This window comes from Globicephala melas, chromosome 15, assembly GCF_963455315.2.
Source record: "Globicephala melas chromosome 15, mGloMel1.2, whole genome shotgun sequence".
Taxonomy (NCBI): Eukaryota; Metazoa; Chordata; class Mammalia; order Artiodactyla; family Delphinidae; genus Globicephala; species Globicephala melas.
In genome coordinates this window covers 31,694,174-31,708,188 of record NC_083328.1, presented here as the reverse complement: position 1 = coordinate 31,708,188, position 14,015 = coordinate 31,694,174, and the positions used below count along the sequence as shown (strand labels likewise).

General features: G+C 40.5%; 1 protein-coding gene across 27 annotated transcripts in view; it reads left to right on the top strand.

The window, feature by feature from the left end:
* The window catches only part of RBFOX1 (RNA binding fox-1 homolog 1), a 2,181,496-nt gene that overhangs the window by 2,067,531 nt on the left and 99,950 nt on the right, over window positions 1–14,015 (top strand). For all 27 annotated transcript variants that reach the window (XM_060284028.1, XM_030883902.2, XM_060284024.1 and 24 more), the window contains one exon: window positions 8,481–8,534. In XM_060284028.1, the coding sequence (XP_060140011.1) occupies window positions 8,481–8,534 (54 nt within the window). The remainder of the gene's footprint in view (window positions 1–8,480; window positions 8,535–14,015) is intronic.

Here is a 14,015-nt window from a genome sequence, read left to right as displayed (position 1 = left end):
TTTATTCCCACCTCACGTACTGATTGACATTTTTTTTCTATTATAAACAATACTACAAGCATTTGGTAGTTTTGTTTTTGTTTTTCTTCTTTCTTGTGCAAATGGCTACCAATTAGGCTAAGCCAGTTTGTTCTTATTTTTAAAAGGGGCAAAATTAAACAGAAATATACCCTCAGTATAATAGGAGTCTAAGGAGAAAGACCAGAAGAATTATTTATTCTGCTGACCCATTTTCCCAGCTCCAACAACCCAAGACATAACCTTAAATGGTATAGAAAATTTTTGCAACAGACTTTGAATGCCCAGTGATGAAATGAAGCAAACTGCTGAGTTACATGTCATGAAGACTTTCTACTTGGGTAAAAATGATAGCTCTGCAACTTGCCAGAGCTAGTACACAATGACACCAACATGACTACTGGGCACTTTCTTTAATTATGAAGTAGCAATTGTGTGTGCATGTGAGTGTGTGTGTGTGTGTGTTTGCACCACGCATGCTTTCATGCATATGCATAGATGTTCATATCTGCTGCTTATGTGAGAAAATAAAGCAAGGGAAGCCAAATATTATTCCTTAAGCCATATGTAGGCATGTTTATTTTAAAGAAAGTGCTATTGATCAATGACATACCCAGGGGCTGAAAACTGGACCTGTGGGCCTTGGAGACACAATTCAAAGCCTGTTTATTAATAGCCAACAACTCTGAGTGTATGGCATTATGTTAAGCATTTTAGATGCACTGGGTCCACGTGAAGTCCTGTAAAGAAGACATAGTTTTCCTGTGGTAAAGCTGTAAAATTTGAGGCTAGAGGAGATGGAGTGATTAGTGAAGGCTTTTTTTTTATTATGAAATAACAAAATCTTGTGGCCATGCCCATGTGTTATGAGTGCATCGCTTTCCCCTGTCATCTTACAGAGCTGCACTCAAGCAACCAGCTACAGGAACAGAAAGATTATTAAAGTTGCAGCCCCAAATTCCCAGTTTGGTATGTTGGCATAAACATCCCACATCCCATTCCAGGGAACCATGCATTCTTAGTTTCCAGAAATGTCATATGGGTCTCTAATCTGTGTACCCAAAAGGGGGTACTCAGGGGCTTATCCTGTCACATGGACTGAGGATGGTACCTAAGGGGTAGATGGGCAGTCGCAGTAGAACTGACTTTAAAAAAAAAGGCAGATCCTAACTACATAAAGATGATTGGCTTCTATAGTGGAGATGGTGGAGAATTTTGGTATTCAAGAAAAGTAGTTTTCAAAGCTTTTTCAATCCTTAATTCATGAGTACCATCACTACAAGTAAAATTTCCCATAAAAGGCAATCCAACATAACTGAAAAGATATGGGTCCCTCTCAGATCCTTGACAAGCATGACTGTGTTAATAGAGGATATTATCACTACCAAAAAGAAAAAAAATAGAAAACGAAAAGAGAAAGTGGTAGCTGTGTGAGATGATCGATATGTTAATTAGCTGGATTGTGGCAAAAATTTTACAGTGTGTATGTATATCAAATCAACAAATGGTACACCTTCAATCCTTCAATATAGACAAACTTAGTTATCAGTTATACCTCGATAAAGCCAGGAAAAAGAAGAGAAGTGAGGACAAATAAAGTCACATGGAAATGAGAAAATTGATTGGTGAGATTCATTCATTAGCTACCTCGTTCATTCTCACAAACCATCAAACTTAGGCTGCAGCAAAATTATGCATCACTAGAGTCATCAGATTTTGAGATCACCTTCACGTGGAAAAATATAGCTCTCCATGCCAGCATCACATTCATGCACTCCTTCAGTCTTGTCAGTCATCCAGCAAAACTTTAAGCAACTGCAAAGTTTTTGATGATGAATGGGACAGGACCCTAACCGCGATAAGACACAAGGTTAGGAGGCTCTGCTATAGAGGACCAAAGTTAATGAAATCATGGAGGATGTGGATTCCGTTTCCCAGCACATTTGAACTTGGCAATAAGAGAAGACTGTAGAATGACACATAGGGGTCTGGAAACCCGCCCCATCAGAAAGCTCCACAAAGAGGGAATTGGGCGGGCTACTTCTGTATTGCTGATTTTTCCTGAGGACACCAACCCTCAGAGAAGAGTTAAGCTTTACTGAGCTCATTGGAGATCAAATGTTTCCTCTGTAAAACAAGTTGAAAATCAGATTCTCAGGAACTTCTTCGATGTTGGAGAAGCATTGGTGTTGGATGTAGCTCTTTTATTTTCTCCGAGATCTTAGGAAGGTTGAAAACGGGACAGAAAGACCCAAGACTATATGGAGAGGTGGACTTCGCATCATACCTGCCTTTCACTGGCTATTGAACTGCAGGCAGGCTGTTGAAACACTCCACATAACAGCTTTCCCAAGTGGGACCTGAGAAATGGGACCTACTATATAGGGTATTTGTGATTATTATGGGAGATAAAATACTCAAAACAGTGGCAGGGGTACAAAGTCCCCTAAAAATTTATTTACACAATAATCTCAGTAATAAGTTGCCATCCTGTTCTCTCTTTTTTTTTTTTCCTGTAGATAGTAAGCTGAGTTTCCTGACAGACATACTAACTTAAGGATCAAACATTCAGATGCTAACAGAAGCTGGCTAGGTCAAATAAATAAGGAAGCAGAGAGGGTCTGAGAAACTTGTGGCCTTTGGGGACTCTTTCATTTTCATACTGGGAAAAGCAAAGTATGTCTCTTCTAGAAGAAAAAAACAGCACAGGGTAACAATAAAAGATTGCTGACCTTTGGCCTCCAAGCCCAGCGTGTAATAGGGAGGAGACAAACTGGAGGGTTAAGTGGGGTGGTCCCTCATCACCCCCAGCAAATTGGTCCATGGGGGATCCTTAATCTAAAGTTGCTATTTCTGCTCATGTTTGAAGAGAAACAGAAATCCTCTATAGACGAAATTTAAATGTTGACAATAAATATGTGTTGCAAAAAAAAAAAGTTCCTGAGTGAACCAGACGCAATGTGCAACTGACGTTTCATTTTGGGCATTGCCGTCTGCACCATTTCAAACGCCAGATCCCTGGCATCCTCAGGTCATGTCTTTAGAAAACCTGGGTATGCAGTTTGGGAAACCCCAGACATTTTTTTTTAACATCTATTGGAGTAAAATTGCTTTTCAATGTTGTGTTAGTTTCTGCTGTATAACAAAGTGAATCAGCTATATGCATAGGTATATCCCCATATCACCTCCCTCTTGCGTCTCCCTCCTACCCTCCCTATCCCACCCCTCTAGGTGGTCGCAAAGCACTGAGCTGATCTCCCTGTGCTATGCAGCTGCTTCCCACTAGCTATCTGTTTTACATGTGGTAGTGTATATATGTCCATGCCACTCTCTCACTTCGTCCCAATTTACCCTTCCCCTTCCCCGTGTCCTCAAGTCCATTCTCTATGTCTGTGTCTTTATTCTTGTCCTGCCCCTGGGTTCATCAGAACCATTTTTTTTTTTTTTAGATTCCATATATATGTGTTAGCATATGGTATTTGTTTTTCTCTTTCTGACTTACTGCACTCTGTATGACAGACTCTATGTCCATCCACCTCACTACTCAATTTTGTTCCTTTTTATGGCTGAGTAATATTCCATTGTATATATGTGCCACATCTTCTTTATCCATTCATCAGTCTGTGGGCACTTAGGTTGCTGCCATGTCCTGGCTATTGTAAATAGTGCTACAACAAACATTGTGGTACATAACTCTTTGAATTATGGAAACCCCAGACATTTAAGGGTGATTTCTTGAATGTGTTCCTTCGATACCCAACTCCGCAAAGCCCTAGAGAAGGCACATGCAGAGTTTTTTGTGTGCACATTCAGACCTGTCTTTTAACACCTAATACAGCCATAGTTAACACTGGGGACCTTGGCCAGTGTTTCTGCAGAAGGCTGACAGATGACCTTTGAGAAGCTAAATTTTAGGAGGGGAACACTGATTTGGATGCAGCCCCTTGAGGCCAGGCCGCAGAGGGATCTCTCTAAACAGCTCCTACGTGTGATATGGAGTGAGACCTCCACATGTCTGGTCTCTGCTCCATTGCCTTGTTGTATGGGGGAGCTGGGAGCGGTGGGCTTTGTCAGCTGTTCTCCCTTTGTTGTAAGCTTCATTATTCAGTTTAATGTCCTTGATCAAAATCTCTGAATTTGCAAGGCCTGGGGACATACACAAACTGCCTGAGAAATTAAAACTGGGATCATTTTGTCCGTCTTCCTGACAGTGCAGGCTCCTGTGTCCAGCAAGGTGATCCCAAGGGTCCCTTCCAGGTACTAGAAGGAGTCACAGGGACTAGGAGGCCATTTGCATGTGATTTGCATGCATTTACATAAGCCTGCAAGATCCCTGTTAAGTCTGAGCAGAGGTGATTTTCAAGGGCTGGATTCTTATTGCCTTTCCCTTGAAGACAGTCACCCCTAACAGGGCCCTTTTTTATTAGGTGTATATAGGGAAGCAGGTCATTGACGGTAGGAAGGAGATCCTAGCTAAAAAGGAATGAGTCCATTAAAAAAAAGCTCTTTATTCTTTCAGTTCCTTTAGAGCAAAACTAAGTAAATATATGGAGCACTGACTATTTGCCAAACAGCTTTAGATGTTGGGAATTCACATCGGACAGCAGTCAGTCCCGCTCACTTCACCATTAATTTTAATGAAGGAGAAAGTTTATAAAAACAATTAAGAACAAGCAACAAAAGAAAAAAGATAAATCCAGGCGGCGTTAACCACTATTCAGAAAACAAAACTGGGAATTGAATCAGGGGACAGCCGTAAGAGTAGGGAAGGAAGAGGCATTAAACAGCCTGCCCTGGGGAGACATTGGAGACCTAAATAATATCAGGTCAACTTTTGAGGAATGAGCAGAGTTCTCCAAGCAGAGCGAGCAGTGGATACAATCCTGAATGGTCTAGATTGGTCTAGAAGGATCTTAAGTTGTTTTGAAAAGATGAAAAAGGCCAGTGTCACCACAGTTTGGAGAAAAGGGAACAGTGGTACAAAACAAATGGACCGGGGTTAGATTGTGTGGGCTTGTAGGCCAAGGTAAAGAATTTGTGTTCTAGGGCTTCCCTGGTGATGCAGTGGTTGAGAATCCACCTGCCAAGGCAGGGGACACGGGTTCAATCCCTGGTCCGGGAAGATCCCATGTGCCACGGAGCAACTAAGCCTGTGAGCCACAACTACTGAGCCTGCATGCTGCAACTACTGAAGCCTGCATGCCTAGAGCCCATGCTCCGCAACAGGAGAGGCCACCACAATGAGAAGCCCATGCACCTCAACGAAGAGTAGCCCCTGCTCGCCGCAACTAGAGAGAGCCCACGCGTAGCAACAAAGACCCAACACAGGCAAAAATAAATAAATTTAATAAATAAATTAAAAAAAAAGAATTTGTGTTCTAAGTGCAGCAGGAAGCTATTGAATTCTGAGTAGCAGGATGACATGTCTGATTTACTTTTAAAAATTGGTTTGGCCACTAGGAAAAGAGGAAGAGAAGATGGTGAGAGTTAGGACTTTGTTGCCATGGACTTGTCCAGCTAAGAAATATAAATGTCTTGGGCTGGGATGGTGGCATTGGTGAGGGAGGGAAGTGGAGATAGTGGAAACATCTTTTCAAAGTCTAACCAACAGGATTTTCTAATGGATGGTACATGGGATATGAGGATAAGGGAAGCATCAAGGCATTATTTATCAAGAATTTTGTTTTGAGGAACCAAGTGGATGGAGATGCCATTTGCTGAAGGGGGGAAGACTTGGTGAGGAATCTGCTTCAGGGGAGGAGGGAGATGAGAAGTTGAACTTTCGTGCCTGTGGTGTGGTTCAGAAAAGCCTTTATTTTTCCTACAGCGGGAATAGAGCAGCCTTATTTAGGAGAAAAGACCAGTAATGGGAAGAAGGGAAAACCTGCACTGATGTTCCCATGACTACCTGAGCAGTCTCATTTCATTTTGCTGCTCACAGATCCCAACTGACTTATTGTAGAGGAGACCTTATCAATTACCTCTCTCAGTTAATACTTGCAAATGTGAGATGGCATAGATCTTCTGAGGAGGGAGAGTATCATTTTGTTTCTATTATGTTTATATTGAATGGAAGTTTTCCATGGGGAGACTTGGTAAACTGGTAGATCATTGGTAGATAGTTAGAAAGTGGCATTAAGTAGCATGCCCTAAGAAGACATCAGGTCAGCTTTGTCAAGAGCTGAGAGATTGATTGATTAGTCAAAAGATAAATAGATAATAAAGAAAGAGAGAGTAATGATAGAGATGGTTGGATGGATGGATGATAGATATAGATAGATAGATAGATGATAGATAAATAGATACATAGAGTTTTCTTAGCCCAAGGAAATGAGGAAGGTAAATGTAGATGAAAGAAACATGATTTCTAGACAGTCTTAGACACCTCTGAGAAATCTGTTTCTTTGAGAAAAATGAAAGACTGAGAAATCTGTTTCTTTGAAAAAAAATGAAAGACTGTTGGCCTAACTTACAATCTTTGAGAGTTACATCAAAGTTGATCAATGGTTCCACATTCAGTGAATGGTGTGTCCCAGCCTCGTGTGCAAAAGGAATTATTTAAGGGCGTTAATAAGAATACATAAAAGAAACAATGGTTTCAAAACGACCCTGTCTCCACTACCAGTAAAAGGTAGGGGCATAAGCAAGATGTAAGATGGAGGACAGAGGGAAGAAGAAGGGTAATAAATTCATAACTTAATTATTCACTTAATATGGCTATGTATAGATTTCTTTCACAAACTCTAGATTTCTGTGAAAAACTAGCAAGAGAAAATTAAATATGTCCAGATAACCCTGAAGCTTTCTTTGCAGCCAGTTTGCTCTATTTTCTCTTTGATTCCAAATGACTTAAAATGTGGACATGTCCTCAGAAATTGAGTATTTTCTTTTTTAGGAAGCAGTGAATTTCAGTTGGTCAAATTGAAGTCATTTTCCATATTTATAGAGCACATATTCTGAAATGATTGGGGTAATTTTTATTTTTATACCACTATAGGAATTTCTATAAGATAAGATGTGTTTAATATAGGAGAGGAAGGTGACAATATGGAGTTTCAGAAGCCCCTGGGACAATACATCTCAGAATTTCATGTCTCGTTCTCTGGGTCTAAAATTGCAGCCAGGAGTTTCCCATTAATATGCCTGCCAAGTAATCCAAGGATAACCCTTTGGAAAACCCTATCCTAAGATCACCCTGGGTGCTGTAAACCAGCTAGTTTATTCAAATTGGAACGGAAAGTTTCTAGAAACAAAACATTCTTGGAAAGTTCTAGGAAGTTCTTAGGTCCATCCAGGGGCCAATCTATTGCAATATAGTGCCTCTGTCTTCCTTAGTGGATCAGTAGATTGCGGTCACCTCTCAGCTGTTCTTCCAGGCTCATCCCTTAGACCAGGCAATAGGATGGCACACCCTCTCCCTCTGGGAAGAGCTCAGAGAGTACTTGTCACAAATACCTTCTCTCACATCACAACTCTCACCATTGCCTTTTCTCAGGAGCATTTAGTAGAGGACCTCTGATGTTTGACCTTCACCTCAAAGACACAAGGTTTCCCATACCTGTCTAGTGTCTTTTGGCAAGTCTGTAATAGATGCTTTTATAAAGACTTACCAGCAGGAGCAGGAAATGATCACCAAACCCTAAAACATGATCATTTTTGAGGTTGTTCCCTAAATAGTGCCCAGTGGGTGTGTAATGAGGGTAGCTTGATTTGCAAATATTCTTGTTTGCTCTTTTCTTGAGTAAAAGTTTCTAAAGGGCCAGGATTCATTTTACAGAAAACGCACCATGTGGAACGTTTGGAACATTACAGGATTCTGTTAATCCTATATACAGGTTATTTGAAAGTTACCTTAGATATCACATGCTTATTAAGAATTTTTATCGTTCTTGAATTCTTTGAAATGTATTCCACACAATCTCTAGTGGATAAATGTCATTTTCTTTGGGATTTAAAAAGCACTTTGGAGTTCTGTAGAGTCTCTGGGTCACAATTAGGAATGACGATTTTCAGAATATGTTTCTGCAAAGAATTCTGTTCATCTTCCAAAACTTTGCAAACTTAATACAAAGGGATGTATTACAAAGGGATGAACTTAATACAAAGGAATATCTAGCAGTGATCCATGAAAGAAGACCAAAAAATTTAAATTATTATAGGGGCTCTAGAAAATATTGATATGGGATGAAATGAATTATCACATCCTTTTCAAAAGGTTCATCTGTAGCTGGTCAGTAGTTTCCATGCTATTAACTTGTATTGGCAGAAAATCAAAAAAGGGCCTAAATCTATTTTTCCTATGTATAGTTTTCAAGTATTCTTTATGCCTGCCCAAACTATACATCCTCTTAATTTTAAAATTAAAAAGAAATACACCAACCCATTTGACTTGTAGTTAATTTGCAATGATAGGAGTTGTTGAATCAAATGTGATGATAACATTTTTGTGTATTTGTTTTAAGGCTGGAAATTGAATCCAGTTGTGGGTGCAGTGTACAGTCCCGAATTCTATGCAGGTAAAGAGTTTTCTCTTTGCATGATGTCTTCTTGGTCTTTTCTAAATGTGCTTTGCCTGCCCATAAAGAATGGGTTTATAAAATAATCTGAACTGATAAATTCCTATCCTAGCAAGTTTTGAATGATTTTTTTTAAGGCAAAACCAAAAGTGTTTAAAAGCTTTTAAAAAAATAAAGGGGAATCATGTAAGTTACATTGTGGCATAAGCATGGAGCCGCGGCTCCTTGTGACATTTCACACTGATTTTGCCTCAAAAAAAGCACTGAGATTTTGTTCAAGAGGTTTGAACAAATGGACAGCTGCTCATGCCTGTTTTCTTTCAATGTGCCTGAACGTGTTTTTCAGCCATACGTTTCCATTTGGAATTGCATTTTTTATTCCCTTGGCAAAGCAGAGAGTTGGCTTAATTATCCCAATAATGTGCCAGTGTTTTGGAATTGCAAAGAGAAGGATTATTTAGAAAACTAGGAAAGCTAAGTTGTCCTTCTTTTTCCATTAATCAATTTCCCTTAGCAATTCCCTTTCTCTCTGCTTTGCCTTCAAGGGTATATAGCTTTCTCCTCATCCCTTCCCAGCCACCCAACTGCCACTCAAATCCACTGTCCCAGAAAACTTGGTCATCAGATTTGGGGAGAGAGTAACTCAGAAGCAACAGCAGCTGAGATTTTTTGCTCAGCATAGCCTGTTACTTCTACCTGTTACTTCCCTGCTCATGAACAAGGCTGCATTGAACACCTGAGAACCTTAGTAGATTTGTCACATTGATGTTGAAAAGAAGTCTTGCTTTGATGTGGCCCTTGCTTTTTAATAAGGAGAAATCAATGACCCGTTGGTTTAGATCCACTCATTTTGTAATCTCTTGATGGTAAGTCACACCCCTTGCTTTGTCTCTTCTGAGATGCCCTACGTCAGTCATCTTCCCGAAACTAAACATTGACGCTAGTGGATGACAAAGGAACATAGGAAACTTAGACAGCTACTCTAGCACAAAACCCAACTTGATTTTAATAGATGGTAAACCTTGGAAGGCCCAATGTGGTAGCTGAGTTCTGGATTTTAGGTAGGCAATATTTGTAGTTGTTCTTCATGTGTGAATTTTATTACAAGCCTGGGTTACGACCAGGGATTCTAATAGTGCAGTAGTTGTGTTGACTCTTATTGGGGAGGCAAGACCTAGCTATAAGGCTTTCCATGGCTACGTGGTGGGGTCCACTTCCTGAGGGGACACATAGAGTGAGGAACGTGGGCATTACTATCAGGCAGCCCAGGATGGAATCCTGGTTTCTCTACTTGCCAGCTGTGTGATTCTAGGCGAGTTACTTAACCTCTCTGTGCCTCAGCGTCTTCATCTGTTACATGGGAGATGATAGTAGTAACAAACGCACAGGTATTTATAGGAATTACATGGGTTAATATCTGAAGAGTGTTTGGTGCATAGCAGCACCATATAAATGTCAAGGAAATAGAAATAAATAAGTTAATGTTCCACCTCTCTGCCATAAGGGGAAAGTTAACTGAGAGCTGATTCTGCTGAATTCTGAGTGTACCACTAGACTAAAAGATTCTCTTTTAATTCATGAGAGGACTAGTCCTTCAGTGCTCAGCTTATCAATTCAGGGGGCACAGATATTGCTGGGATACATCTTTGTCCAAAGCTTCAGAGAAATGAAATCCCCCAAAAGGGCAAGAAGGAAGTTGGAAAGCAGCTTCTGTGTATCTGCTGGGAGTGCTGGGTGAAATGGAGTCTCTGGAATAAAGAGGTGGCAGATTCTGCGTGTGTGTGTGTGTGTGTGTGTGTGTGTGTGTGTGTCCGTCCGTCCGTGTCTGTGCACGTGCCTATGTGCATGTTTTTTCTCCCCCAAAATAATGAGATCAAGAGCAAGAAGCAAGAAACCATTCAATGAGGAGGTAGGGTATGAATGTACGAATTGCGACAGAGAGAGGAAAGTACATTTTTCCAGCCCTACGCAATGTAGTTGCTGGTCGCCTTTGGCTCAAGCAACCAGGAAAACACCAAATATCTACTTTCCAATGATTTCAAACCTCTGTGCATATCTGTGGGTGTGTAAGAGGCCATTAAGACAGAAGAAACAATTCAGAATGACTTAAACGTACGAGAATACATGAATCTGCATAACTTTTAGAACATTAGAGCAGCCATTCAGATAAGCCCTGGGCCCAGCCTCAAAAGTTAGATCATTGGGGCTTCCCTGGTGGCGCACTGGTTGAGAGTCCGCCTGCCGATGCAGGGGACATGGGTTTGTGCCCCGGTCCGGGAAGATCCCACATGCCGCGGAGCGGCTGGGCCCGTGAGCCATGGCCGCTGAGCCTGCGCGTCCGGAGCCTGTGCTCTGCAACGGGAGAGGCCACAGCAGTGAGAGGCCCGCGTACTGCAAAAAAAAAAAAAAAAAAAAAAAAAAGATCATTGGACCATGGGGAGAAAATAAGTTGTAATAAGGGTTACTCTTGATTGAGTACTTTTATGGTCAGGCACTGTTCTAAGCACTTTACCTAAATTAATGTGTTTGAATCCTCATGGCAGTTTTCCAAATGTGGAAACTAAGGTACAAAGGGTTTGCATCACAGGGCTAAGATTTCACAGCTGGTAAAAAGCCAGCTAAAATCAAGAGCCTGTGTTCTTTGCAACCAGGTTACTTTGCTTTATTTTTTATGAATGTTAAAAGTCATCATTCTTATTGACTGTGCCCTCTGATAGTAGATCACGCTACTGCTCTCTCCAAATCAGTCAAATTAAAGAAGAGAAGTAAGATAATAATTTTGGATTATTCCAAATACCACAGTATTCAGACATATTAACTGCTTATGCCAGGGGAAGCTTTCCGGAGCCCAGACAACCAAATAATTATTTCTATGAGCTTCTTCAGTAAACTTAAATCTAAAAAAGGGGGGGGGGATGAGGGGGCACGGAGAAGTAAATGTTACTTGAGAAATCTGAATATTTGTGTTTGGTGTTGCCAATATCTGGGCTATCCTTGATAATCAGAGGCTTTCTCTTTTAGCCTGTATGTTTGTCTATGTAGGTAGACAGAGCTCATGATATTCAGAAATGTGGGGAAGTGTTGCTGCAGATCCAACACTCCAGAACAATTCCTTTTAAATACTTGAAGACCCATAAACACTGAGAATCCTGCTAGCTTACATCTAAAATTTCAGGCACCTGTATCTGTGGAATGCATATATGCAAAATAGAGCTGTAGAATGTGTTCATTTCCATAACCAGGTATAATGCCTCATGTTATCCATTTAAATACCCATGACTAAGAATCTAGGGGGCATTTTAAATTTCCCCAACTACAAACATAGTCTGGATTTATCTTGGAATTTTGAATGTGCCCCAGAGCTGAAATGAAGACCTTGTCATTGATTTGCTGTGGGTATTTCACAGGTCAGCCCTGTATCTGCCTGACACAGAGAGCCAGCCTTATTTTATTAGTCATTTCTATATATAAGACTGCGTGTTAATGACAAAGATCACAATATTCCCATAGTATAATTATTGATTTTATGAAGCTTATGCAGAATTAACAACCCAGCCTCCAATTGTCTCTCAGAATGGGGCATGAAAAGTGCACATATTTTGTAAATTAAAATCAATATTTTCAATTTCTCCTAAAGGTAATTTTGCTAATTTAGTGGACTTTTCCCCTAACATTTATTTTCCCTTTAATTATAAAATGGCAGGTTATCGATTTTCGTCTGTAACCTCTTGACGCCCGGAGTGTGTTTTTATTGCTCACGCAGGGTGGGGGTGGGGAGAGCAGTTATACCTCTTAATGAGGATCTTTAATTACTAGCTGAACAGTATTAATTTGCTTTGATAAATTATGACATGCACTCTCCCTCACACACGTTCTAAGAGAAGCATTTAGAAAGCTGTTAGGAAAGGTCTTTCATTGGGGGTGGTTTTTCTGAACTCTCATCAAGTTTTATACCTGCAAGAACTCTTTTAAATGCTTATCCAATACCAGTTTCCAGAAGCAGATACATCTAAATCAGCATATTCCATGAACATACATAAATCTCCTCCAAAGACAAGTGGGTGTTTTCCTATAAAACTAAGCAGCAGCATTGATTATTTCCTAAGCCTAATCATCTTCAGACTCCTTGAGGCTTATTCTCATGACAAATGATTGATAAGTCAATACAAAAAAATGCCCAGGTGAGTTTCAAACACTAGCCAGCATGTACGGGCATTCCATTTTAGAGTCAAAATAAAACTGAAGGCACTAAGTAGAAGTAAAATGTCTGCAAATATCTGTTCCCAGTAGCATTTCTCAGGTTATTTCGTGTAATTAAAAATAGGGTTTTTAGGAATCCCGCTGCGGAGGCCTCAACAGGGATTCTTAGAGTTTCCTGTCATTCTGAGAAGTCCCCTTTGCCATCTAATAAAAAGGTTTTTTTTAAAAAAAGTGATATTCTTAAGGGATAATCATGATAGCTAGCCAACAAAACTGCTGATTGAAAGCACCTTTAATCTTCATACATGAGTAAAACAAAATAAAAATAAATAACAGAAGGCTATACACAATTGTCGACATGGTCCTGACAAATGGCAAAGTCATCCGTTTCTCACTTGCTGTGGTAAGATGGCTGCAAAGCTCACGCACACTTTATATCATATCTGCCAACTCATTTCTGTGATTAAATATTCCATCAGTGGGGCTATAAGGCAGCAAAGCTTCACAAGATTCGTAAGATGCACCACTTGAACGCACATAACTCACTTCCGCGGATAGGGAGCTCCCCGCCTGCAAAGGAAAATTGGAATTGAGTTAAATTACTCCACGAGCTGTGATCAATAGGGAGAGGAAAAGATCTTCCAATGCAATGCAGATCTAAGATAGAGTAAGGTCCTGATGACTAGAAATACACAATTAAACTCAAAAGGAGAGAGATGCAGAGTCAATCGACTTGGAAACCTTGAAGATGACAGTGAACAATAGTCTTGGTGACACTATTATTATTAGTGGGCTTTTGCGGGGGAGGAAAGAAGGGGGTCCTGAGTGGATCCTCCTTCTGAAAATAAACATTTCTGCTTTGTGGGGAGTGAAACAAAATGACGGGTGCTAAAAGAAGGGCATACCTATCTGCAAAGTCACACTTGAAAAGTGGCCAGGTCTTGAAACTAGGTTATCCTGGGGTTATAGGGAGGATCAGATAAAATAATGAGTGTAAAAGATCTTCACAGACTGTAAAGTAAGATAAAGATATAAGAGATTAGTGTGATCGCTGAAGTCACCTGGATTGTGTCCACGTCGGCACAAGCCTGGCCACGGATCACATGACTTGATGCCAGGCTAGGGGATGAGAAAGTGGATTGGGATCTCAATATAAAGGTTAAAAATGAAGAGGATGGATGTAGTGCTCTGTGATTGCGTAGCTCGAAAGGGCAGGTGTATTTGACCTTGGATTACCGGGACAAAGGTATTGGTTTTCTATGGGCTCTTGGCCACTGTGAA